General features: G+C 43.1%; 1 protein-coding gene across 4 annotated transcripts in view; it reads left to right on the top strand.

Moving 5' to 3' along the window:
• GLB1L2 (galactosidase beta 1 like 2) overlaps nucleotides 1-27,611 on the top strand; it is a 103,301-nt gene that overhangs the window by 43,636 nt on the left and 32,054 nt on the right. The window contains exons 1-6 of one of the 4 annotated variants that reach the window (XM_077457999.1): nucleotides 5,151-5,275; nucleotides 12,688-12,879; nucleotides 15,519-15,587; nucleotides 25,471-25,566; nucleotides 25,698-25,806; nucleotides 27,253-27,345. In XM_077457999.1, coding sequence (XP_077314125.1) covers nucleotides 12,713-12,879; nucleotides 15,519-15,587; nucleotides 25,471-25,566; nucleotides 25,698-25,806; nucleotides 27,253-27,345 — 534 coding nt within the window. In that variant the 5' untranslated portion in view covers nucleotides 5,151-5,275; nucleotides 12,688-12,712. Of the gene's footprint in view, nucleotides 1-5,150; nucleotides 5,276-5,654; nucleotides 5,768-12,687; nucleotides 12,880-15,518; nucleotides 15,588-25,470; nucleotides 25,567-25,697; nucleotides 25,807-27,252; nucleotides 27,346-27,611 lie in introns of those variants that run through there. The other 3 variants (XM_077458001.1, XM_077457997.1, XM_077457998.1) reach the window with 3 other exon arrangements.

Here is a 27,611-nt window from a genome sequence, read left to right as displayed (position 1 = left end):
TGTATGTCACGGTGCTGCTGTCAGCGCTGTATGTCACGGTGCTGCTGTCAGCGCTGTATGTCACGGTGCTGCTGTCAGCGCTGTATGTCACGGTGCTGCTGTCAGCGCTGTATGTCACGGTGCTGCTGTCAGCGCTGTATGTCACGGTGCTGCTGTCAGCGCTGTATGTCACGGTGCTGCTGTCAGCGCTGTATGTCACGGTGCTGCTGTCAGTGCTCTGTATGTCACGGTGCTGCTGTCAGTGCTCTGTATTACGGTGCATGTGTCATTCCGGTATGTCACGCTGCTGGTGATCATCTCCTGCACCCTCTTCTTTGCCTACCCTGGTCCCTGACCTTCCCTCTCCTCCATTGCCTTCATTAGCTCCATAGTCCTGAATTGTTAGAACAATTTCCCAAATAAAATAAAAATGCTTGTAGTTATCGATCCCAAATTCACCTCATACATGTATTATGTCATTGTCCAGATGGTGGGACTACGTTTTACCCCCTAATAATTACCACGTGGCCGCAAATTCGACATGAAGGTTTGCAAAGTTCGCCTCCCATTGAAGTCAATGGGGCCCGCGGCGAACGGTCGGTTTCGCGAACGTTTGGGTCCGTTCGCATTTCGCGTTCGCGAAACGTCCCGTCGGAAGTTCGTCCATCACTAGCTGTCAGCAGTAATCACATGCAAAAAAATCCAACAGGTTGGTTGTATTGAAGTTGATCAATGGATCGACTTCAGCCTGCCCATAGATGGATTGAATCTCGGCCAGTCTCTGCTGATCCGTTCGAGATTCAATCTATCTATGGCCGGCTTTACTCTAGGTCAGGGGTCTCCAAACTTTCTAAACAAAGGGCCAGTTTACTGCCCTTCAGACTTAAGGGGGGGGGGGGGCAGACTGTGACCAGTGGGAGTGGAAAGTGTCCTGGCATTAGTGGGTGTAAATAATGCTCCATTATTGGTATTGGGGGGAAGAATAGTGCTCCACCCCTGGCATCCGTGAGAGAAAATGTAACCCATTATTGGGGTCAGTGGGATGAATAGCACCTTATCGTTGGTATCAATGCGATGAATAATTCCTCATTATTGGTGTCTGGGAGGAAATAGTGTCCCGACATTGTTGTCAGTGGGAATAATCCTGCCTTATCATGGTGTCTGTGGAGGAATAGTGTCCCATCATTTGTTTCATTAGGAGCAATAGTGTAGCCTTATTGGTATCAGTGGAGGGAATAGGGCCCCATCATTGGTGTCAGTGGAGGAAATCGTGTCCCATCGTTGGTGTCATTGGGAGGAATAATGCCTCATTGTTGGTGTCATTGTGAGGATTAGTATCCTAACATTGGTATCAGTGGGGGGAATAGTGCCCCATCATTGGTGTCAGTGGGAGGAATAGTGTCCAGTCATTGGTGTCAATGGGAGGAATAGTGCCCCATCATTGGTGTCAGTGGAAGGAATAGTGTCCAGTCATTGGTGTCAGTGGGAGGAATAGTGTCCAGTCATTGGTGTCAGTGGGAGGAATAGTGTCCAGACATTGGTGTCAGTGGGAGGAATAGTGCCCCATCATTGGTGTCAGTGGAAGGAATAGTGTCCAGTCATTGGTGTCAATGGGAGGAATAGTGCCCCATCATTGGTGTCAGTGGAAGGAATAGTGTCCAGTCATTGGTGTCAGTGGGAGGAATAGTGTCCAGTCATTGGTGTCAATGGGAGGAATAGTGCCCCATCATTGGTGTCAGTGGAAGGAATAGTGTCCAGTCATTGGTGTCAGTGGGAGGAATAGTGTCCAGTCATTGGTGTCAGTGGGAGGAATAGTGTCCAGTCATTGGTGTCAGTGGGAGGAATAGTGTCCAGTCATTGGTGTCAGTGGGAGGAATAGTGTCCAGTCATTGGTGTCAGTGGGAGGAATAGTGTCCAGTCATTGGTGTCAATGGGAGGAATAGTGCCCCATCATTGGTGTCAGTGGAAGGAATAGTGCCCCATCATTGGTGTCAGTGGGAGGAATAGTGTCCAGTCATTGGTGTCAGTGGGAGATATAGTACCCCATCATTAATATCCGTGCGAGGAATAGTGCCCCAAACGCCAAATAAAGGCAAGCAAGGGGTCGCAGTTGGGAGCCCACGTCTCCAGGTTGTAACTCTAGGGCAGGAAGTGTGTTATTGGCAGGGTCACTAGAGGAAAAAAAAAGCTTAAAAAAGAATAATGTAGTCACCACATCTAAGGCGGTAAGCTGCAATATATTACGTATTTGTTCTTGGCTTTAGATGCAGTGAAATCCATTATTTTAGCCAACTGCGGAAGAGTAATAAAATTCATATCATACCTTGGACATTGCCATTGTTTGATAAGATGTGTAAAGTTCATATATGTTATAGTTCAGTCCCTGTACTTTACACCTTGTCAGCAGTTCTGTCTACATCATGATATACCGGCTACACTGGCAGCAAGTCTGAGGATAAGGTAGGACTGCCACTCAATCATTCCTAAATCAATACTTGAGCAATACGCTGACTGATTTATGTAAGCCCTGCAGACCTAGTAAAAGAGATCAATATACTATATTCAGTGGGCAAAAAAGTATTTAGTCAGCCGCCAATTGTGCAAGTTCTCCCACTTAAGGATGAGAGAGGCTGTAATTGTCATCATAGATATACCTCAACTATGAGAGACAAAATGCGGAAACAAATCCACACAATCACATTGTCTGTCTGATTTTTAAAATAATTTATTTGCAAATTATGGTGGAAAAGAAGTATTTGGTCACCTACAAACAAGCAAGATTTCTGCCTCTCACCAACCTGTGTCTTCTTCTTTAAGAGGCTCCTCTGTCCTCCACTCATTACCTGTATTAATGGCACCTGATTGAACTTGTTATCAGTACAAAAGTCACCTGTCCACAACCTCAAACAGTCACACTCCAAACTCCACTATGGTGAAGATCAAAGAGCTGTCGAAGGACACCAGAAACAAAATTGTAGACCTGCACCAGGCTGGGAAGACTGAATCTGCAATAGGCAAGTAGCTTGGTGTGAAGAAATCAACTGTAGGAGCAATAATTAGAAAGACCACTGATAATCTCCCTCGATCTGGGGCTCCATGCAAGATCTCACCCTGTGGGGTCAAAATGATCACAAGAACGGTGAGCAAAAATCCCAGAACCACACGGGGGGGCCTAGTGAATGACCTGCAGAGAGCTGGGACCATCAGTAACACACTACGCCGCCAGGGACTCAGATCCTGCAGTGCCAGACGTGTCCCCCTGCTTAAAGAGGGATTCCACCAAAAAAAAAAAATATTAAAAGCCAGCAGCTATAAATACTACAGCTGCTGACTTTTATTAAATGGACACTCACCTGTCCCGGGTTCCAGCGATGCCGATCGATCGCTCGGCCCTCGGCTGCTGCCGCCACCATTCTAGGTGAGGGAATCAGGAAGTGAAGCGAATCGGCTTCACTTCCCGGTTCCCTACTGCGCATGCGCGAGTCGCGCAGCGCAATAGGAATTCTCTGCGCTGTCTCTGAGACCTGTGTGTGTCCCAGCAGACAGCGCGGCAGGACAGGAAATGGCATAGACTCCCACGGGAGTCTATGCCCGGAAGTGGGTGTAAATACCTGTCTTTGACGGGTATCTCCACCCTCTTCCCCCCTGAAAGATGTCAATTGTGACACCGGAGGGGGGGAGGGATCCGATCAGCGGAGGTTCCACTTTAGGGTGGAACCCCGCTTTAAGCTAGTACATGTCCGGGCTTGTCTGAGGTTTGCTAGAGAGCATTTGGATGATCCAGAAGAGGATTGGGAGAATGTCATATGGTCAGATGAAACCAAAGTAGAACGGTTTGGTAGAAACACAACTCGACGACTGATCCGTGTACATGAAACAATGAATGGGACCATGTATCGTGAGATTTTGAGTGCAAACCTCCTCCCATCAGCAAGGGCATTGAAGATGAAACATGGCTGGGTCTTTCAGCAGGACAATGATCCCAAGCACACCGCCTGGGCGACGAAGCTCTATTTGTGTGACCAAAAATTATATAAATGTAATTTGGGATCAGTATTGCATGACCGCGCAATTGCCAGTTAAAGTATCGCAGTGCTGCATAACAAAAAAAAAAGCCCTGGTCATGAAGAGGGTAAAACCTTCCGGTCAAAAGGTTAAAGAAGAGAAGTAAACTACCTATGGGTACAAATTACATTGGTACATTGGATTTGATTGACAGCAGCGGGAGCCAATGGCTGCGCTGCTATTAATCTATTCAATCAACAGCCGAGAACCCCGGGCAGAGAGACAGCGCGTCCCTGTGGGACAAGTTTGAGGATTCAGATAAGTAAAACGGGGGAGGAGGCTGGGAGGACCGGTCACTGACAGGTGTTTTTTCCCCTTAATGCATAGGATGCATTAAGGGGAAAAAACACAAACCTTTACAACCCCTTTAATTTTTGTATACCCTTTTGGGGACTCCATATATGTGATTACATTGTTCCAGTAAAAAAATTACAGATCCTTGCTTTCCCTAGTGGATTTTAAATTTATATTAAAGAGAATACGACAGGTCAAAAAAACGAAAAACAAAATATTTATAATAAAAAAAAAAAAAAAAATATATATATATATATATATATATATATATATATATATATATATATATAATTTTTAGATATTATTATATATATTTTTTTATTATAAATGTTTTTTGTTTTGTTTTTTTGAGTGGTACCATTTACCTTTTAATTCTTGTAGTGGGTGTGATTCCTGCCCAGGTGACAGGAAGTGGGGGAGATTCTGCCCAATCGAGCACTACACTATACAAATCTATATAAAACATGGGGCTCATCATACTGATCAGTTTTTGATGCACCTTTGGAGTTTAAAAAGTAAAAAAAAACAAAATGCATGAAAAATGCATCCCTTTAAATTCTATGAAACTTGTCACACTACAGGTGCGCTGCGCTTTGAAAAGTCCTGCATGCCGCATCTTTGGTGCATTTTTTTTTTTTAAATGCCTTCCATTGTAAGTCAATGGAAAGGCATCAAAAAAGATCAGTGTGAAAGGGCCCTAAAAAATAGAGTAGTGACAGTTGGATAGACCATTATACTACATTTGTGCTGATGGGTCTCCTTTAAAGACTCAGTGTTTTTCTGTCATGTGACTAATCATGTCATGTGACTAATGAATCAGAGGCAGCTGTAATCTGATTGGCAGACCATTAAACGTTTAGGGTGAAAGTGCTGTACAGGAAAGGCAGACGTCTTCACATCACTGTGAGTACAGATCGGCTGATCGTCTGATATCTGGGTGAGACATGAATTTAATGCAGAGCTTTGTGGAGGACAGACAAATCTGGTATACTGCAAGAGACCAGCCCCTTCCTGCTGTGCAAAAAGTGTATATCCAATCAGGACTGATATATAGGGAGTGATTTACTAAAGGCGAATAGGTTGTCCACTTTGCTGTGGAATTTTCACTTTGCTATGGAATTTCTCCTTAGCTTAGTGAATGCGGTGAAAGAATATCCACTCTCTATATTTATTAACATGTGATTGGATGATAGAAGTCACCAGAGCTTCACGTCATTCGCTTGGCTATTTCCCATCGGCGTATGCGCTCTGAAGTAACGGCCGCATGTGCTGTTCCTGCTGGCGAGTGTGCCGTGACCGGTTACTACCGCGTGGGAGTGACGTCACGTGGCTTCGGCCAGTCACAGAGCTGGAGTCCGCGGCCCCCCGAAAGAAGATGGGCGAAGATGGATGCAGCCTGCAGTGGGGATAATGCAGGCTTTGTTTGCAGGTAAGTGTCACATAATGTGCTAGTATGTGATGCATACTAGCACATTATGCCTTTACTTTGCAAGGAAGAAGAAAAACGCACAAGGGTTTCCTTCCTCTTTAATGCCGCGTACACACAACCGGACTTTGCGGCAGACTAGGTCCGATGGAATCAGTCCGTCGCACAATCCGATCGTGTGTGGGCTAGTCTGACCGTTTTTTATAGAAAAAAATTGACAGACCTAGAAATAGGTCTGTATGCTAGTCCGAGGAACCAAATACGTCGCTAGGGCAGCTATTGGCTACTGGCTATTGAACTTCCTTGTTTAGTCCTGTTTATGTCATCACTTTCAAAACTAATGGACTTTCAAATGAACTTAGTCCGTTCATGTGTGGCCAAGTCCGTTCGTTCAGAAAGTCCGTCAGACCTCCGCCAAAAGTCCGTCAGGAAGACTGGTTGTGTGTACGCGGCATAAGAGTTCCCTTCACTGGAACTAAGGGGCCAACCCCTGAAAAACAACCCCACACCACAATCCCCCCCTTCACCAAATGATTTGGCCCAGTGCACAAAGCAAGGTCCATAAAGACATGGATGAGCAAGTTTGGGGTGGAGGAACTTGACTGGCCTGCACAGAGTCCTGACCTCAGCCCGATAGAACACCTTTTAAATTAGAGTGGATGATGTGAGCCAGGCCTTCTCATCCAACATCAATGCCTGACCTCACAAATGCTCTTCTGGAAGAATGGTCAAACATTCCCATAGACACACTCCTAAACCTTGTGGACAGCCTTCCCAGAAGAGTTGAAGCCGTTATAGCTGCAGAGGGTGGGGCAACTCAATACTGAACCCTACGGACTAAGACTGGGATGCCATTAAAGTTCATGTGCGTGTAAAGGCAGGTGTTGGGTAATATAGTGTACACACACACACACACACACACACACACACAGATTTCTTCTAGCTATGTATTTAAATAAAATCCTTAGCCGAATATTTAAATACTATTGCCTTAACCACTTGAGACCCACACTACGTCTATTGACGTCATGGGGTTTCGCTGGTTATATCTAAATGATGCCTGAGTCCACAGACATCATTCAGATATTGCCGTTTTCAGCCGGTGATTCCCTACACCATAAGAACGATCATAGTGGCTTTTCCGCCGCTTGATCGTTCTTACGGGCGGCGGGAGGGGACGCCTCCCCCCTCCCGTCGCCCTCCGGTGCTTCTACCGACTCACCGTTTCCATTGGTGAGTCTGTCACAGGATCCGTCCCCGGAGTCTCTATGATCGTTCGGAGGCCGGGCGCAATGTTATGATGTCACGCCCGGCCTCGGTATTCAAATTAACGGCGCCGATCTGGCTAGGAAGCCATGATTGTTTTTTTTTTTTGTTTTTTTTATTCTTCCCAGCCTAGAGGTGAGATATGGGGTCTTATTGACTCCATATCTCACTGTAAATATGTCCGATCGTGCCATATTCCTATTACAAGGGATGTTTACATTCCTTGTAATAGGAATAAAAGTCATAAATTTTTTTTTTTTTTGAAGTGTAAAACTAAAAAAATTAAATTAAATTAAATTAAATTTTTTAAGCGCCCCTGTCCCCGTGAGCTCGCACACAGAAGCGAACGCATACGTAAGTCCCGCCCACATATGAAAACGGTGTTCAAACCACACATGTGAGGTATTGCCGCGAACGTTAGAGCGAGAGCAATAATTCTAGCTCTAGACCTCCTCTGTAACCCAAAACATGTAACCAGTAAAAAAATTTAAAGCGTCGCCTATGGGGATTTTTAAATACCAAAGTTTGGCGCCATTCCACGAGTGCGTGCAATTTTGAAGCGTGACATGTTGGGTATCTATTTACTCGGCGTATCCTCCTCTTTCACATTATGCAAAAGAATTGGGCTAACTTTACTGTTTTTTTTTTTTTAAGCATGAAACTATTTTTTTTTCTGAAAAAAATGCGTTCGAAAAATTGCTGCTCAAATACCGTGCGAGATAAAAAGTTGCAATGACCATCATTGTATTCTCTAGGGTCTTTGCTAAAAAAATATATATAATGTTTGGGGGTTCTATGTAATTTTCTAGCAAAAAAATTAGGAATTTTACATGTAGGAGAGAAATGTCAGAATTGGCCCGGGTCTGAAGTGGTTAAATAAGTCTCTGTTAAAGTGAACCTGTGGCTGTTTTTTTTTTTTGACATTCTTTATTTATAAATTTCAAAGGTCAGACAAAGATGTATTAAAGTGGTTGTATACCCACTTTTTTAACTTTTACCTACAGGAAAGCCTATAATAAGGCTTACCTGTAGGTAAAAAAAATATCTCCTAAACCTGTACGGTTTAGGAGATATTCCCCTCGGTATGCGCCGCTGACTGCAGCGGCGCATGCGCACAAGGGGGTTCTCTCCGTGAAAATCCGGCAGCGCTCGTCCGGCCGGATTTAAATCTCCCGCGCGCATGCGCGGGAGTGACGATATCGCGGCTCCGGCCACTCACAGCGCCGGAGCCGCGATACCCGGAAGAGACGCCGAGGGAGCATGTCGGCTCCCTCGGCGTGGATCGGGCGAGATGTCGGGGCCTCGTTCTAAGGTAAGTATTTCATAATGAGCTAGTATGCGGTGCATACTAGCTCATTATGCCTTTTGCTTTGCAGGTTTTAAAAAAAAAATAAAAAAATTGCGGGTTTACTACCGCTTTAAGGTCAATACAACATCCCAAAGAGTGGACAAAACCCGGTAGATATTCATTGAGGGTATCACCATAGAAAGAATCCGTACATCGTAACACAACAGGAACGTGAACCTTCGCATGTTAGCTGACCGACCTTTCAGCTTTTTTTTTAATTTTGATATTAAGATTTATTTTTTACTATTAATATTTAATATTAAAGATCCTGCCAAAGCCCGTTCACCACAAGGAGTTATTACCAACTCTAATGCCACGTACACACGATCGGAAATTCGGCCAGCAAAAGACGGATGAGAGCTTTTGGTCGGAAAATGCGATGGTATGTACGCTCCATCGGACTGTCACTGGCCAAATTTCGGGCAGCAAAAGATTGAGAGCATGTTTCCAATTTTTCAGTCGGAAAAAGTTCCTGTCGGAAAATGCGTTCGTGTGTATGCAATTCCGTCACGCAAAAACTCACGCATGCTCAGATTCAACTACAAGACGGAAGCTATTGGCTACAGGGTATTGAACTTCCTTTGTCTAGTACCGTCGTACGTGTTGTACGTCACCGCATTGTTGACGGTCAGAATTTGGTGTGACCGTGTGCATGCAAGACGGCGTGAGCAAAATCCCATCAGAATTCTGTCAGGTAAACCATCAGAGCTTTTTCCGACCAAAATTCCGATCGTGTGTACATGGCATAAGTCAGAAAAGCCTCTTACCAATGCTCTTTGCTGCCTGGTACAAGAACCAATGGGGCACTGGATTCTGATTTTTCTAAGGGTCACTGAAATTGTGACTCGGTATACTGGCTCTGGTTCAGCAGCACTCCACAAAACAGGACCACCCTCCGGAAAGAGGGAAAGGACCTTGAGTTGAGAATCCACACACATGCAATCCAATGAGAGCACAAAACAAACTGCCAAGAATCCAAGGTAATTTAATCACTTCAGCCCTGGAAGATTTGGCTGCTGAATGACCGGGACATTTTTTTTGCGATTCGGAACTGCGTCGTTTTAACTGACAATTGCGCAGTCGTGCGACGCTGCACCCAAACAAAATTGACATCCTTTTTTTCCACACAAATAGAGCTGTCTTTTGGTTGTATTTTTTTTATCACCTCTGCGTTTTTATTTATTTATTTTTTTTGCGCTATAAACAAAAAAAGAGCAATAGTTTTGAAAAAAAAAAATTTATTTTTTGCTGTCATAAATATCCCCATTTTTTTTTTTTTTTAAAAAGGCAATTTTTTTCTCAGTTTAGGCTGATATGTTTTCTTCTACATATTTTTGGTAAAAAAAAAAAAATCACGATAAACCTATATTGATGGTTTGTGCAAAAGTTATAGCATCTACAAAATAAGGGATCGATTTATGACCTTTTTATTATTTTGTTTACTAGTAATGGCGGCAATCTGCGATTTATTATTTTTTTTTTATTTTTTTTTTATTTATTTTTTATAGCAGACACATCGGACACTTTTGACACATTTTTGAGACCATTGGCATTTATACAGCGATCAGTGCTATAAAAATGCACTGATTCCTGTAAAAATGTCACTGGCAATGAAGGGGTTAACACTAGGGGGCGCTCGAGGGGTTAACTGTGTTTATAACTAGGGGGGGGGGTGTCTGACCTAGAGGAAGTGACGGATCGTAGTTCCTAGCTACCCTGTTTCCCCGAAAATAAGACCTAGAGTGATTGTTGGTGATGGCTGCAATATAAGCCCTACCCCCCCCCCCCCCCCAAATAAGCCATAGTTAAAGTCCTTGTAGGTCTTATTTTCAGGATAGGGCTTATTTTCAGGGAAACCGGGTAGGGCTTATTTGGAGGGTAGGGCTTATATTGCAGCCATCATCAACAATCACGCTAGCTCTTATTTTCGGGGAAACAGGGTATTAGGAAATCACGATCACAAATGGATCACAAATGGATTTGTGTGTTTAAACACACACACGTCCCTGTTCTGCCTCTCGTGCCTGTGATCACTCGTGGCCGGTGCCTGCTATCCCGACCCCGCGAGCCAACGTACAGCTATGACGGTTTGCAGGATCGTGCCAACCTGCTGCAGTATAATGACGGCAGCTGATCGGCAAGCGGTTAATGATGAGATTCATTCATAGCAGAAGATAGCCGACACGCTTTGAGGGCCAAATACACTTACCCTTCATTAGGGCTGAATAAAACTTGGTTTTAGCCTCTTGCAGCCCCAGTGCAGCAGAGCTCAGACTTCCTCCAGAGAATATTAGTTTGGTGGCGGTCATGCGGTTTCAGTGTCTTTAGTACTTTGAGTCAATGACCTGCCAAATCACTTCATCCCACAAAATAGCAAGACAAGATCATTGATTCAAAGTGCTGAAGACCTTGTATTCTCTGGAGGAAGTCTGAGCTCTGCTGTACTGGAGCTGCAAGAGTCTATGTTATATTCAGCCCTGATGAAGAGGAGGTATGTTTGGGCCTTGAAATGCATTGACTATCTTGCTATGAATTAATCTTCTCATTAACTTGTTCAGATCCACGCTATAGACGAATGATGGCTACATCGCGAACCTGCTTTCCCGGGAGTACTCCTGCAGGGAGCACGCCGCTCGCTCTGTGATCAGTGAGTCTATGAGACTTGGCTGATCACAGATTGGAGTAAGATGTCAATCCAAACTCCTTACGACGGCCAATGACAGCTGATCATGTGATGTAAACAGAGCCGGTATTTGGCTATTTCTTCTCCTCGCGCTGACAGCGTGAGGAGAAAAAAAAAGCCAATCACTGGCGGCTGAGAGATGGACATCAGTCCCGATCATGGAAAGCTGCCGCCAGCTCCTCAATGCCCACCTGTGCCACCTAGCAGTACACAACAGTGCCACCTACCAGTGCCCACCAGCTTCACCCATCAGTGCCCACAGTACTCACAGTGCCACCTATCAGTGCCTACAATCAGTGCCTCATCAACAGTGCTGCACATCAGTGCCACCTATCAGTGCCCATCGTGCCACCCATCAGTGCCACCTTATCTGTGCCCATCAGTGCGGCCTTATCTGTTCCCATCAGTGCGGCCTTATCTGTTCCCATCAGTGCAGCCTTATCTGTTCCCATCAGTGCAGCCTTATCTGTTCCCATCAGTGCGGCCTTATCTGTGCCCATCAGTGCTGCCTTATCTGTGCCTATCAGTGCCCACCAGTGCAGCCTATCAGTGCCCACCAGTGCTGCCTCATCAGTGCATATCAATGAAGTAGAAAAATTACCTGTTTGCAAAATTTTATAACAAACTATGAAACATGTTTTTTTTTTCAAAATTGTCCATATTTTTTTGTTTAGCAAAAAATAAAAATCCCAGCTTAAATTAAATACCACCAAAAGAAATCTCTATTTATGTGAAAAAAATGATGAAAAATGTCAATTGTCATTCAAAGTGCGTCAGTGCTGAAAATTGGTCGGGGGGGTTAAGTGCCCAGTAAGCAAGTGGTTAAATTTCCCTGGACTCCTGGAGATTTATTTGGTGCTCTCATTGGATCGTATGTCTTTACTTCCTGGTGACGGTCGCTAAAGATACATGTAGGCTGCCATTGCTGACCTCTCATTTGAAGAATTATGGTTAGGATGTTTTCATGTTGATCAAATGTCATTGACATTTCTTCCTTCACTCACCTGCCCACCCACCTTCGCCCTTAATCAGTGACAGTGCTGTCATTGGCCACTAAAGGTCCTTGCATGGGACAAGTGGAGAAGTGGAGGGAATGGAGAATCCAAATAGATCCCGACTGTCCCTGATTTGGAGCAATGTCCCTCTGTCCCTCTTTTCTCCTCATTTGTCCCTCATTTTGGTCTGATCTATATAGATGTATATAAAATGCACTTTTTATTTATCAAAAAGTGTTTTCTAGCTCTAAACTTTTCATCTGATTTCTAAATTGCTGCATTTGTACATTCCAAAAGCCAATATAAAGGAATAGTAGAGGTAAAAAAAGCACTTGTGGGTTTAACCCATCTTCTTTTTTTTTTTTTTTTTGTACAATTCTCCTTTTAAGGGGGTTTGGCAGGCAGTGTGTCCTATTCCTGCATACTTTTGCTGATAGGTGTCCCTCATTCCCATCTCAGAATGTTGGGAGGTGTGAATTCATGGTTAGGAATACTGAAACGGAAGCCATAGCCTTGATCTGGGCTGTAACTTTTGATTAAAGCCGTCCACAAGGTGGAAAAACGAAATGTTGAATGTCTATAATGAAGTCATCCATGTACGCTGCTAATGCCATTTTCCTCTTGTCTGCAGGTTGCAAAATTCCTTTTCACTGAGGATGTGGAATCAAAAACGAGGTCTCCAAGCAGAGAATGGTCAGTTTATGCTGGAGGGGGAGCCGCTGAGGATTCTGGGAGGCTCCATGCACTATTTTCGAGTCCCTAAAGAATACTGGAAAGATCGCATGCTGAAGATGAAGGCTTGCGGCCTCAACGTTCTCACTACGTACGTCCTGTAAACAGATGAAGGGCTGGTATTGATTTGTTGAAGGGGCAGATTCTGGGCTGACATTTAAATTGAATAATTCTTTTTTTTAATTCAATAAACTTTAATTTATCTAAAGTGAAAACACAGGCCCATTATCCTTTCGTGGCACCCCGTGGCATGTTAAATCTCACAGCTATTACTGGCAGTCTTACGGTCTCTTTCTCACTCTATTATAAATGCAAGCAAGGGAGTCTCATTCCTTCTGCTGTATTCTGAAAATAAACACATGCAGACACCAGCTGTGAAAATAAACCAAAACAAAAATGTTACATAAGCTTAGCAGTCCTTACATGTGGTGGCTGCATTTGTTTTTGTTTTGTTTTATCTTGCCAGTGTAACACCCTGATGGTTAGGCAGGGTTACTATTAAATGTATTTGCCAAGTGATAGTTGCCTTGGCTAATTGATAGGAGGTCAATTGATTTCACCCTAATTCTGGAATTGCTGCACTTCTCTCTTCTGTCACTAGATGGCTGGGTACTTGGTGGCATGAGAAAGGCATTGCAAGGACAGATTAGGAATGAATGGGCTGTCTCGGCCAATGGGCAGGGATAATATTGGGTCCCTTGGCCTGCTGGGAGAGGCTATTTATAAGGGTGGAGTCAGGTGATCGGGGGTTCTGGGCCACCTGGACGGCAGTCTGGGTGCGCGTGTGTTGTATTGCCCCAGGGTGCTAGGCCAGAAACCTAATGCCATGTACACACGACCGGACTTTCTGGCAGAAAAGGTCAGACGGAATGATTTCATCGGATTTTCTGATCATGTCTGGGCTTCAGCTGACTTTTTTTTTTTTTTTTTTTTAAAGTCTGACGGACCTAGAAATAGAATCTGTTTTAAATCTTTTCAACTGAATCAATTCCTATTGGGAAAACAGTTTGTCTGTATGCTGGTCTGACGGTCCAAATACGACGTAAGGGCAGCTATTGGCTACTGGCTATTGATCTTCCTTTTCTAGTCCTGTTGTACGTCATTGCGTTCGGAATGAATGGACTTTGGTGTGATCGTGTAGAGGGAAGTCCGTTCGGACGGAACTCTGTCGGAAAGACCGTCAGGGTTTATTTTGACAGAAAGTCCGGTCCTGTGTACGTGGCATTAGGCCTATCCAGAAGCAAGAAGCAGCGTAGGGTTGGGACTGCGGTCTTGTAGTTCAACCAGAAGTAATAGTTCCGCCGGCCGGAGTGCCAGTTGTGGTCGGAGGTAGAGAGGAAGCTGTTGCCACTAAGGGACCATCCACCTTGTTACCGGAGATCACTGTGAGTGAGCTGAGGCCAGTGCCAGAGCAGACTTCTCACCAACTGGGGACAGTGAAGAAGTGGGAAAGCATCAACAAGTGCCAAGTCAGGGACCCAGTGGGACAGCAGAAGTGATGCTTGTGGAGTGCCAAGCCAGGGACCTAATGTGTCAGCAGAGGTGAAGCTTGAGGAGCATCTGTGAGTGCCAAGCCAGGGACCTAGCGGTGAAGTGGGGGTGATGCTTAAGGAAGGTACTGAGTGCTAAAGTTGAAGAACTCAGGGGATCCAATGGCTAGTGGATCTGAAGTCTAGTGGAAAACGTATGCCCTGTACACACGGTCCGAATTTCCAACGGAAAATGTGCGATCAGATCATGTTGTCGGAAAATCCGATCGTGTGTGGGCTCCATTGGACTTTTTTACGTTGGAATTTCCGACACACAAAGTTTGAGAGCAGGATCTAAAATTTTCCGACAATAGAATCTGATTGTTTAAATTACGATCATGTGTAGACAATTCCGACGGACAAAGTGCCACTCATGCTCAGAATAAATGAAGAGACCACAGCTATTGGCTACTGGCCCGTGCGGCCCCCCCACCCCAAAGCACCTTGTCCCCATGTTGATGAGGACGAGGGCCTCTTCCCGACAACCCTGGCCGTTGGTTGTCGGGGTCTGCAGGCGGGGGGCTTATCGGAATCCGGGAGCCCCCTTTAATAAGGGGGCCCCCGGATACCGGCCCCCCACCCTATGTGAATGAACAATGTACCCCTACCCATTCACCTGTACCCCTACCCATTCACCCCCCACCCAGATGAACAATGTACCCCTACCCATTCACCTGTAAAATAAAGTACAAAAAAGCACAACACACAAGGGTTAAAATAGTTTATTGCACAGCTCTTGGGGTCTTCCGTCTTCGGGGGTCTTCTCGCCGGACTCCTCCGCTATCTTCTTCTAGCTCTTTTACTAGCGGAGGAGCCCAACTTTCTTCCTCGCCGCCGCCCTCTTTTTCCGACTTCGGGGGTCTTGTCCCCCTCTTTGGTTCTTCTGCCGGGCCACCGCACCTTCTTCTAGCTCTTTTACAGGTGGTGGCCCGGTCTTCTGTCGCCGCTTTTGCCGTCTTCTGTTCTTCTCTTCAGATGTTGCCTCGTCGCATCCTCCGCTCACAATGGCACCGACGCGAAGCGCGGCGACTTATATAGGGACATCACCCCTGCATATCCCTGTTGTAGAGCTTTGCTGGTGACTTTGTGAAACTACAACTTCTGACTCCTGCATACTGGTCAGTTTCATGCAAGCTTTTCTTAGCTCATCTTAGACTGGTTGACCTTTCCTTTGAAATGTTTTTTTCTTATTTTCTCCTAGATATGTTCCCTGGAACCTTCATGAGCCACAGAGGGGAAAGTTTGACTTCACTGGGAACCTGGATATTTGGTAATGTGACGCATCAAAGCCATCCATAGCCATTTGTAGTAGCTGTATGTTACCGGCCTCAAAATGTGAATTAAGAGAGCCGATGATTGTAGACGCAATGAGATAAGGTGATCAGCTTGGCGTGGACTGCAAAGAATCACACAAACAGCATGAGATATGACCACTGACTTTATGGCTGGAAGTAGTTTAATTTTACATAACAATACATCTTTTACATTTTTATAGTCACATGTTTATAAACATTAACAATATATAATACAGATTTTAACTAAAGTATTTTAAAACGTAGTTACAACAATGAACATTACTAAATTTAATAACATATATATCCCTGTTATTCAGTGTTACAGATAATTATCTTTATCTCTCTGGTACACTTTAAGTGTGCAATAATCATACTAGCAATGCATTGCTTTAATACAAATATTTTCATGGTAGTACTCTTTTTTAACCACTAGATGGTGCACATTGCATGTCTGTATGATGCAATACATAAGCTTTACATACAATAGGTTTTTTCTATATTAAATAACAGAAAACATGTGCTTCTATAAATCTATGCCATTTCCAATAAATCAGGTTTAAATATACCTATTTAGAACGGTTTAGTGTTTATCATAGACATTTGTTCTGACTAATGCAGTATTTTCATGTTCTTATGCACTTTTCACTTGTTTCTGACACATGCTGTTCTAAACTTCTAATTACAGCAAAACTATAGCATAAAATCTGCTGAGACTTTTTCTGCATCTGCTGAAGATGTTTAGGAATCTTTCTATCACAGGTTAATACAGATTAGGAACAATTTAGAGTACATACCTGCAAAGAATCACACAAACAGCATGAGATATGACCACTGACTTTATGGCTGGAAGTAGTTTAATTTCCAGTCACATGGTGTGTGGCCTTATATAGACTCTGTTTGTGTACCTTCTCTGCCATCTACTGGTTATTAATAGAATAGAAGGGATATGTTTAGAAATATAAAAAAAAAATGAATATGTACTTTGCTTTGGGGTGTCTGTTTTGTGACCATATAAACCCCAGTCCGTCACACTCTCCCCTCCTTCAGTTAATGGCTCCCGACATTAAACTCAATTGGTATCTGAACACTATTTAGTGATTTAAGTAACCCAAATAGGTACTTGTTGCCACCAAGGAGCTACGTTAACTACCTGGCATGTCCTGGGAGTAGCTAGCATTGTGTGAGTTTGTATGGTGTGAATCTGACTTGGTCTGTATCTTGGCTGACCTAGTGTGTCATATGTAAAGATCTCTTTAGGCTTAGCTTGTCTGGTAGATCTTCTGACAGGAGTTGAGTCTTCTCCATCAACATCATTCTCCATTTGCATATCTTGGTTCACAGGTAAGTCTTGACTTAATGAGAGTAATTCTGCAGTGTCTAGTCCCACCATGTCTGTAGCCCAGATTTGGTCGCCAACTACTGTTCCATCATTTTGTTCTTGTTCAAGATTGGGTGTGGTAGTTGTAGGATAGAACTCTTCAGCAGAAACTCTTAATGGGATTTTCTGTACGTTTTGAGAGTTTGGTTGAGACACAACACGATCATGACTTTCTGTAGTCTCTGGTATATAAGGATAATACCATCTTTCTTCATCTGAACATTCCTCCTCCTGGTCCACATCCATTCTGGTATCCTTTCTGTTACTTGATTGTCTCTGTTTCATCGGTACTCTTGGAATGTGTCCTTCAATTGGTAGGTCATTTACTGGTAGTAAAAGATTTCTGTGCAGTACTCGAATAGTCTTTTTATCACTTTCAGGCTGAATTTTGTACACAGGCCCATCTTTGATTCTTTCTACCACTTTGTGTACTGATTCTTCCCAGTATGAACGAAGTTTACCAGGTCCTCCTCTTTCAGAGAGATTTCGTACTAAGACCCGATCACCCGGTTGAAGAGCTGCTCCTTTTATCTTTTTGTCATAGTACTTCTTCCCTTTAGCAGATGATTTTTTGCTATTTTCGGATGCGATTTTGTAAGCTTCTTGCATTCTAGATGCCCATTTCTGAGTAAATGTTGGTTGACTTTCTGATTCCTTTTCCAAATTTAGGTTGAGCATTAGGTCAATTGGCAAACGAGGAGATCTTCCATACAATAGAAAGAATGGCGAGTATCCTGTGGCTTCATGCCTGGTGCAATTGTATGCATGAACCATATGTGGAAGATGTTCTTTCCAATCTGACTTTTTCTCTTCCTCTAAGGTGCGAAGCATCTGTAACAAAGTACGGTTCAGTCTCTCCACTGGGTTACCCTGTGGATGGTATGGAGTAGTTCCTGAATGAGAAATCCCTGCCAATCGTTGCAATGTCTGAAATAAGTTGTTTTCAAATTCTCTTCCTTGGTCATGGTGGAGTTTCTCTGGATAGCCAAAACGTGGTATGAAATCTTAAAAGATCTTTTCTGCTGCCGTTTTTCCAGATTTGTTCTTAGTTGGATACGTTTGTGCAAAGCGTGTGAAATGGTCAACTATTACAAGTATATACTCATATCCTCCTTTGCTTTTTTCCAAGTGAAGATAATCAATGGATACTAACTACAAAGGTGAACTGGTAGTAATCGAACCCATAGGTGCTCTTTCGGTGATATTTGGACGCTTTTGTTTGATGCAGCTGCACTTCTTCAGCACATATTCATCAATGTCTTTTTGCATAAATGGCCAGTAAAATCGTTCACGTGCTAGGTGGGTTACCTTGTCAGTACCAATGTGACCCATGTCATCATGAAGATTTCTTAAGACCAATGGTTTTAACTTTTCTGACAGAACTAGCTGTTTTTGGGTTCCAGAGTGTCGGTAGAGGATTCCTTCATCGACTCTGAGTTTATTCCATTCATGTATCAAACGTCTTGTTTTGCTGGTCATACTCTCCTTTTCTTTGTGGTTTGGAATCCAGTCATTCTCCTTTAGCCAGACCACTTCTCTAATGTTGGTATCGTCTTGTTGTAATGCTCTGATATTCTCCTGAGTCATTGGGCAGATTGTCTGTCCTTTCAGCAATTCTTCGGCCACATCACTTTCTGAGTGAAGAGTCAATGAAGCCACCCATAATGCCTCTTCTTCGTCAACAGCTTTGCTCCCTTGCCACATAGCTGACACAACCTCAGATGGTACAAGCTCTGTGTACTCACTCAGATTCTTCGTGAGTTCCACCGGAAATCGTGACAGTGTATCTGCATCTGCATTCTGTTTACCTGGCCTGTACTTGATATCGAAGTGAAAATCAGCCAACTCGCCAACCCAGCGATGACCCACAGCATTCAGTCTGGCAGTACTCAATACATATGTCAATGGGTTGTTGTCTGTGTAAACGGTGAATGTTGGAGCGTAGTACAAGTAATCTCTGAATTTGTCACAGACTGCCCACTTGAGAGCTAAAAACTCAAGTTTACCAGAGTGAAGATGGTAATTGCGCTCTGCTGGAGTCAATGTTCTGGAGCCAAACCCAATAACAAGGATTTTTTCTCCTTGTCGTTGGTATAGTACAGCACCTAGGCCTTCATTGGAAGCATCAGTGTGTAAGACGAAGGGTAAATCAAAATCAGGGTATGCTAGAATTGGTGGATTGGTTAGCATGTCCACCAGTCTGGATACTACAGCTTGATGTTTGGGTGTCCATTGAATCAGTGTTTTAGATGGCACTTGTGCTTTGTTCCCGTTTTTCTTTGTAGATTCCCTCCGATTGTTTTTGGGGATGGATGTAGCAGATTCTTTCTCAGTGTTCTGCAAAAGTTCATACAGTGGTTTAGCAAGTCGAGAGAAATCTTGAATGAAGGACCTGTAGTAGCTCAGGAATCCTAACAAAGATCTGACCCCTCCCACTGTTTTGGGTTCTTTCCTTTTCAAATGTAATACCGCTTCAAGATCTTTTGGGTCAATTTTTATGCCTTCTTCTGACACCATTCGTCCAAGGTATCGAATCTGTCGTTTAAAGAGTTCACACTTCTTCGGTCCAAGTTTGATACCATGCTCACGCATTCGACTAAGCACTTGCCTAATATCATTGACATGCTCCTGAAAAGTTTTGGAGTAGCAAAGTACGTCATCCAAGTATGGAGAACAACATTTGTCTCTGATGCCCTCTAATACATTCTCCATGCATCTCTGAAAAGCTGCTGGGGCATTCGTTAATCCAAATGGAATACGGGTCCACTCCAGGAGTCCCCAGGGGGTGCTGAAAGCCGTCAGATGTCTGGAGTCTTCATGCACAAAGCCTTGATGATACGCACTACCCTGGTCCAGGATTGAGAACCACGTAAATCCTCCTAAGCTATCCAGCAGATCTTGTATTCTGGGTAGTGGATGTCTATCTGGGATAGTCTTTCGGTTTAACTCCCTAAAGTCAACACATAGTCGTAGGCTACTGTCCTTCTTTCGAACACAAACAACTGGTGATGAGTATGCGGAAGAAGATTTTGTTACCCAACCTCGGTCAAGAAGGTTTTGGATATATTCTTTCACTTCTTTGTATAAGGGTTTCGGTATCGAATTGTAGCGTTTCTGGACAGGAGTTTCATCTTTCAGATTTATCCTCAGTTTCAGGTTAGGGATGCATCCTATGTCTCCCTCATCTCGAGCAAAGACATCTGATTCATCATATAACATTTGTCTCGCTATCTCCTGTTCTTCTTCTGAGAGATCTTCCAAATTGACAGGTGGGTGCCACTTAACAGATTTGTTAGTGGGTAGCTGATTTCCAGTGTCCACTTGATTCAACTGGTTTACATGAAACACCCTTTTCTTCTGGTCAATTCCCTTTCCATCGTCTTTGTTTGGAGACAATGGTAGAATCTCAGCTGCTGGAGAAATGGTACCCAATACTGTTCTGGGTGGAAGGTAGATGTCATGTTGAGCACGGTTCAGTATAGGTATCTTCACCAGTTTAGAAAACCCATTTGGCACATCTACCACTGAAGGAAATAGTTCAAGTCCTTCCTCAACTGGATATTCGGGAAGTGGTTCAAATGGCATGATTCCTCCTTTCGGCCACGCTCTAATTCTGCTTTTGACTTCACAGAGCTCGCCTCCTTTAATCTGGAGTCCCTTCTTCCCCACTTTGACCATACGACTATCGAATATTTCTCCTGGGTCAGTTGCTTGACTGACAGCATTGACAATGCTATTTGCTACACTCTGTCTTACTTTTATAGCTTCACTCAGCAAGATTGTCAGGTTTTCGGTGCTGTTTGGTCGGTCACGGTTTTCTCTGATCAATTCTTCGATAACATTAAACCCAAGAATTGGATTGTCATTACAGCAGTCACTCACCAGCATTGGCACATAAATGGCTGAGTTTCCATGTCCACTACTTTCGAATTCCAGGCAGACTTCAATCCACCCGATGAATGGAATGATAGAACCATTTGCAGCTGTAATGGATAAGTTGTCATCACAAAGTAAATCTTGTATGTGCCTAATGGAGACACTGGGTAGAAACTTTTCTAACCATGCCTTCCCGACAATGCTGACCTGAGCTCCTGTATCCATCAACATGTCAACCGGTACACCATTCATCCGACATGACAGTAGGCATTTTCCTCCAATTAATTGTGCTACGTGTTGTTTGGAGAATCCATTCTCTTTTGGGAGTGTTCTAGTTGACCGTTGGGTGAATACCCTGTTTACCTTAGCATGGGGCAGATCATTTGAGGTGGTCACTGGTTGTCCCTTTCCCAGTGACCGTCTGTCGTTTCCCGACTGCCTTCTTTTCTTCAAGCAATCAACCGCTCTGTGTCCTGTCCAACCACAGTAGAAACAATGGTAGCAGTTCTGACTCTCTCGTTTAATGCAATCATCACACCTGGGCTTGCAGTGAGTTGTATCTGGAACTTGAACATTGGTTAGTGGCTTAGTCATTTGGTTTCCAACAAGAGGAGTTTGCTTCATCATCTTTTCCAGGTTCTTTGCGAGAGCAGAGACCTGTGTTGTTAGTTCCAATAATGCAGTGTGATTTGCTTTAACATCTCCCTCAACTCTCTTTTGCAAGGTGTCTTTTTCACTATTCCCTGGTGTCTGTGATGAATGAACAGTAATAGGTTTATGTTTAGGTGCACTGTTTAAGCGTCTCTGCCTTTCTGTTTCCTCATCAACTGATCTGGTGACTTGCTCTATGATAAAGTCATCCGTTACTGTCAAATCAGACACATAAGGCTTGATATCTCGTCTAACATTAGAATTTTTCTCATTTAGTCCCTGATAGAGTGTATGAAGGAATATGCCTTGCACCAGTTTTTTGTCATAGTTAAGCTCTCGCCTATCATGTTGTGATGTAGACAGAACTTTTTGTTTTAACCCCACTAGCCTGTAAACAAATTGTTGTGCTGTTTCTCTTTCTTGCTGGGCAGCATTGCTAAGGTCCTGAAATAACTCATTACCACTTCGTTCTCTCATATGTGACTTCAAAAACCTTTTCAATTCAGCAACAGTAAGATCATCTTTGTCAGTCAACATATCTTTAAAATTACCAGGTTTGATTATTCTCAACACTGTGTGTATAATTTCAGATTCAGGGAATTTTTTTGTTAGACCCTCGTCAATTTGTCTGCACACGCTACTGTAACTCATGTCCGAACCATGATCTGAAATTACACCACCATGCATTTTAAATTCTCTACGTGGCAATAAAGCAACAACATCAGTTAATCTCACCACCTCCGATAACTGTTCAGTCCTTGCAGTCCCACTACTTATTTTTTTTGCAGCGGTTGCAATGTCCACAGTTGGTGTACTTTCCTTGTTAAGTTTTAGTTCATTGATCTTGTCTTGGATAATGAGTAGGTAAGACATACCTTGATCTTCCAACTTTTCCAGCTGATCACTTCTTAAGTAGTCTTTAATAAATTCAACAAGTTCCATTTCGTTGGTACCAGTCACTGAGGGAACGTCCACGTCTCTTTCATCTTCCAGCGTAATAGCGAGGCTATGCAGCTGTTCTTCATTAAGCAGATGAATTTGTTTCCGGATATCCCACATCAGCGCACGACGAGGAGACGCCATCCCTGTTGCAATCTGAAGACTTGCACTCACAAGGCAGACGACACTCACGACTCTCCTTGTAGCTCTGTAGCAGGCTCACGCTTGTCTCGCACTTCCTTCTCACTGGTAACACAACGAATCCCGGCACACGAGCCCCCAAAATGTTACCGGCCTCAAAATGTGAATTAAGAGAGCCGATGATTGTAGACGCAATGAGATAAGGTGATCAGCTTGGCGTGGACTGCAAAGAATCACACAAACAGCATGAGATATGACCACTGACTTTATGGCTGGAAGTAGTTTAATTTTACATAACAATACATCTTTTACATTTTTATAGTCACATGTTTATAAACATTAACAATATATAATACAGATTTTAACTAAAGTATTTTAAAACGTAGTTACAACAATGAACATTACTAAATTTAATAACATATATATCCCTGTTATTCAGTGTTACAGATAATTATCTTTATCTCTCTGGTACACTTTAAGTGTGCAATAATCATACTAGCAATGCATTGCTTTAATACAAATATTTTCATGGTAGTACTCTTTTTTTAACCACTAGATGGTGCACATTGCATGTCTGTATGATGCAATACATAAGCTTTACATACAATAGGTTTTTTCTATATTAAATAACAGAAAACATGTGCTTCTATAAATCTATGCCATTTCCAATAAATCAGGTTTAAATATACCTATTTAGAACGGTTTAGTGTTTATCATAGACATTTGTTCTGACTAATGCAGTATTTTCATGTTCTTATGCTCTTTTCACTTGTTTCTGACACATGCTGTTCTAAACTTCTAATTACAGCAAAACTATAGCATAAAATCTGCTGAGACTTTTTCTGCATCTGCTGAAGATGTTTAGGAATCTTTCTATCACAGGTTAATACAGATTAGGAACAATTTAGAGTACATACCTGCAAAGAATCACACAAACAGCATGAGATATGACCACTGACTTTATGGCTGGAAGTAGTTTAATTTCCAGTCACATGGTGTGTGGCCTTATATAGACTCTGTTTGTGTACCTTCTCTGCCATCTACTGGTTATTAATAGAATAGAAGGGATATGTTTAGAAATATAAAAAAAAAATGAATATGTACTTTGCTTTGGGGTGTCTGTTTTGTGACCATATAAACCCCAGTCCGTCACATGTAGTAATATGTAGATGTTTGTGACCACAATGAAAATTTCAATAATTATTACTGAAATTGAAACTGAAAACAAAATCCGGTACAAATGAGTATCTGGACCATAGCAAAATAGGGAAGTATCCATCAGAACAAAGCAATATAACACATCTGGTGAATTGCCAACATTAGTAAATAGCGGACAAAATTCCACATAGGTTATACATTAGTCTTAAAGCTCATTGGAATCCTCCCCCTCCTCCGGCACCACAATTGGCACCTTTCAGGGGGGAGGGGGGTGCAGATACCTGTACAGTACAGGTATCTGCACCCACTTCCGGCATAGATTCTGCAGAAGGTACGCCCCTTTCCGCAGAATCTACGCCCCTTTCCGAAAGTCCCCCGCTGCCTGCTGGGAAACACATGGATCCCAGAGACAGCGGGGACCATCCTTATTGCGCAACGCGACTCGCGCATGCGCAGTAGGGAACCGGGAAATGAAGCCGAAAGGCTCCACTTCCTGATTCCCATACCCAAGATGGCAGCGGCAGCACCCAAGAGACGATCGAGAGATCGGCTTCGGGTGCCGACATCGCGGGCGCGCTGGACAGGTAAGTGTCACTATTTTAAAAGTCAGCAGCTGCAGTATTTGTAGCTGCTGGCTTTTTAAAAAAAAAAAAAAAACGGCGGAACTCCCGGCGGACTCCCGCTTTAAGTATAGTCAAAGTAAACCATTTACAACTACTTTTTGCTACAGGTAAGCCTATTATTAGACCTACCTGTAGCTACACCGCATATCTCCTAAACCTTCACGGTTTAGGCATACCTCCCTTATTTTGAGATGGGAATGAGGGACACCTACCAGCAAAGTATGCAGGCATAGGACACACCCCCTAACCATGCCCCTTAAAGGAGAATTGTGCAAAAAAAAAAAAATTGGTTAAACACACAAGTGCCCTAGGCCTGGACCTTGTCGGCCTAGGCCACGATACAGTGTTGCAGGTGTCCCAATACTTTTGACAAAATAGTGTATCTGTGTATTGTATTTTCATGAACATCAGAATATTCTTTCATGGACATCTTTCTGCAGTCAGAATGTACCTTCATAGGCAATTGCAGTCTGTTTTGCAATCTGGGATGCTTTAGAAAGCTGAGTCTGAGCCAAATATACAGTATGTAGTAGCCATATTGTCCAGGATCCACCTTGGTATACTTTAATCATATGGAGTCAATTTCATCTCCAATGGCGCGTACACACGATCGGACATTTTTTTTTCCGGCAGATGTTGTTTCAAACTTGTCTTGTATACACACAGTCACACAAATGTCGGAAATTCTGAAAGTCAAGAACACAGTGACATACAAGACATACGACCAGCCCAGGAAAATGAAGCTCAATAGCCAGTGCGGCTCTTCTGCTTGATTCTGAGCATACGTGGAACTTTTTTGTGCGTCGAAATCGTATACACAAGCTCGGAATTTCCGACAACAAGTTTTGTTGTTGGAAAATTTGAGAACCAGCTCTCAAACATTTGTTGGAAATTTCCGACAGCAAATGTCCGATGGAGCATACACACATTTGGATTTTCCAACAACAAGCTCACATTGAGCGTTTGTTGTCGGAAATTCCGACCGCGTGTACGCGTCATTACAGTACAACTGGTTTATGCTGCAGAACACGTCGGTGCTCTCCAAGTTATAAATAACCATTGATAATAATCACTTTCCCTTATTGTATACAGGACCTTTCTAACTATAGCGGCTGACGTGGGATTATGGGTAATTCTTCGCCCAGGGCCCTACATATGCTCGGAGTGGGATCTGGGAGGATTGCCTAGGTGAGTGTATACAGGCTGTACTGCAGGTTACAGGGGCCACTCCCGGCTGCATATGTGACATCCATCCCATAATCTGCTGGCTCAGCCAAGTTGCCCCATGTGTCCCACTCTTGCATTGTTTCTCATCACAGCTGGCTACTGCGAGACAAGGACATGCAACTACGTACCATGTATAAAGGCTTTGCAGAGGCGACTGAAGCATATTTTGATCACCTTATACCCACGGTGGCTGGACATCAAGTGAGTGTAATATAAGTCTGATTACAGGATAAAAAATCAATACAATTTTTTTCACCAATTACAAATATCTTACGCATACCTCCCAACTTTTTGAGATGGGAATGAGGGACACCTATCATCAAAAGTATGCAGGCCTAGGACACACCCCTTGCCACGCCCCCTTAAAGGAGAATTGTACAAAAAAAACAAGATTGGTTTAACACACAAGTTATTTTTTACCATTACTATTCCTTTTTAGAATTTAGAAATAAGATGAAAGATTTAGCTCTGGGAAACACTTTTTGATAGATAAAAAGTGCATTTTATATACAACTATATAGATCAGAGCAAAATGAGGGACAAATGAGGGGGAAAGAGGGACAGATGGACCTTGATCCAAATCAGGGACAGTCCCTCAAAATCAGGGACAGTTGGGAGCTATGTCTTACGGTCTGAGATATGATTGTCCTACTGTTGGGTTCATGATAGATATACGAGTGTGAAAAATTTAAGAGAAAATATATATTTTTTCTCTTTTTATTGTTCTACAGCACCACAGGTAACACTTTAAAGCGAAGGTTCACACAAAAATTGAACCTCTGCTTTTTGACACCTTTCAGGGGGGGGGGGGGGGTCTGCAGATTCCTGTCTAAGACAGGTATCAAGGGGTTGAATATGTTCCCTGGGCGGTGTTTCTAACTGTGGGGGGAGGGGACTGACTGGGAGTAGAGAGAGATCGCTGTTCCTGATCACTAGGAACAGCAGATCTCTCTCTACTTCCCTGTCAGAACAGGGATCTGTCTGTTTACATTGACAGATCCCCGCTTTGGCTCTCTGAGAAGCGATCGTGGGTGGCCGGCAATGCACAGCGGCCCCAGGGTCGCACTACAGGTGCGCACGTCCCCTGTACCCCTTAAAGCGGCTGCCGTACAGCCACGGCAATTCCCACAGGGGAGCCAACCTGCGGCCGTATAATGACGGCGGCTGGTTGGCAAGTAGTTAAACTGGTGGTAATTTTTATGTCAAATTTCTATTTAGTTTAGTAAAGTTTTAGTTTCGTTTTTCTATTTAGTTTAAAATAGTATCAATTTAGTCGACTAAAATAGTATTAATTTAGTCTATTGAAACAGTATTTAGTCTATTGAAATAGTATTCATTTAGTCGACTAGAATAGTATTCATTTAGTCTATTGAAATAGTATTCATTTAGTCAACTAAAATAGTATTAATTTAGTCGACTAAAATAGTATCAATTTAGTCGACTAAAATAGTATCAATTTAGTCGGCTAAAATAGTATCCATTTAGTCGACTAAAATAGTATCAATTTAGTCGACTAAAATAGTATCCATTTAGTCGACTAAAATAGTATTCATTTAGTCGACTAAAGTAGTATTCATTTAGTCTATTGAAATAGTATTAATTTAGTCAACTAAAATATTTTGTTACGTCACGTTTTACTTTCTGCAGTACACCAGGGGAGGAGTGATAATCGCTGTCCAGGTGGAGAATGAGTACGGCTCTTATGCAAAGGATGCCAACTACATGGAGTTCATAAAGACAGTGAGTTCTACACCTATCAGTACAGAATTGTTGGTGCCGGACACTGATAATGTAATAGAAAGTCACTGCAATGTTATTTCCATCTTTGCTCTGCATTAGTCCTCGGGTAGTACAATTGATCTAATGTACAAAACCAGAAAAAATGCTGTAGATAAACACTCGTATAATGCTGTGCACTGGGCTGATGGTGAAGCCAGGAGACGCTGAACTAGGAAGTGTCCAATCTATGCAGTATCGATGCTGTGAGATATGTATGCTAAAGCAAT

This window comes from Lithobates pipiens, unplaced genomic scaffold, assembly GCF_037356315.1.
Source record: "Lithobates pipiens isolate NorthernLeopardFrog02 unplaced genomic scaffold, aLitPip1_a1.2 Scaffold_27, whole genome shotgun sequence".
Taxonomy (NCBI): Eukaryota; Metazoa; Chordata; class Amphibia; order Anura; family Ranidae; genus Lithobates; species Lithobates pipiens.
This window is presented reverse-complemented; position numbering and strand designations above follow the sequence as displayed.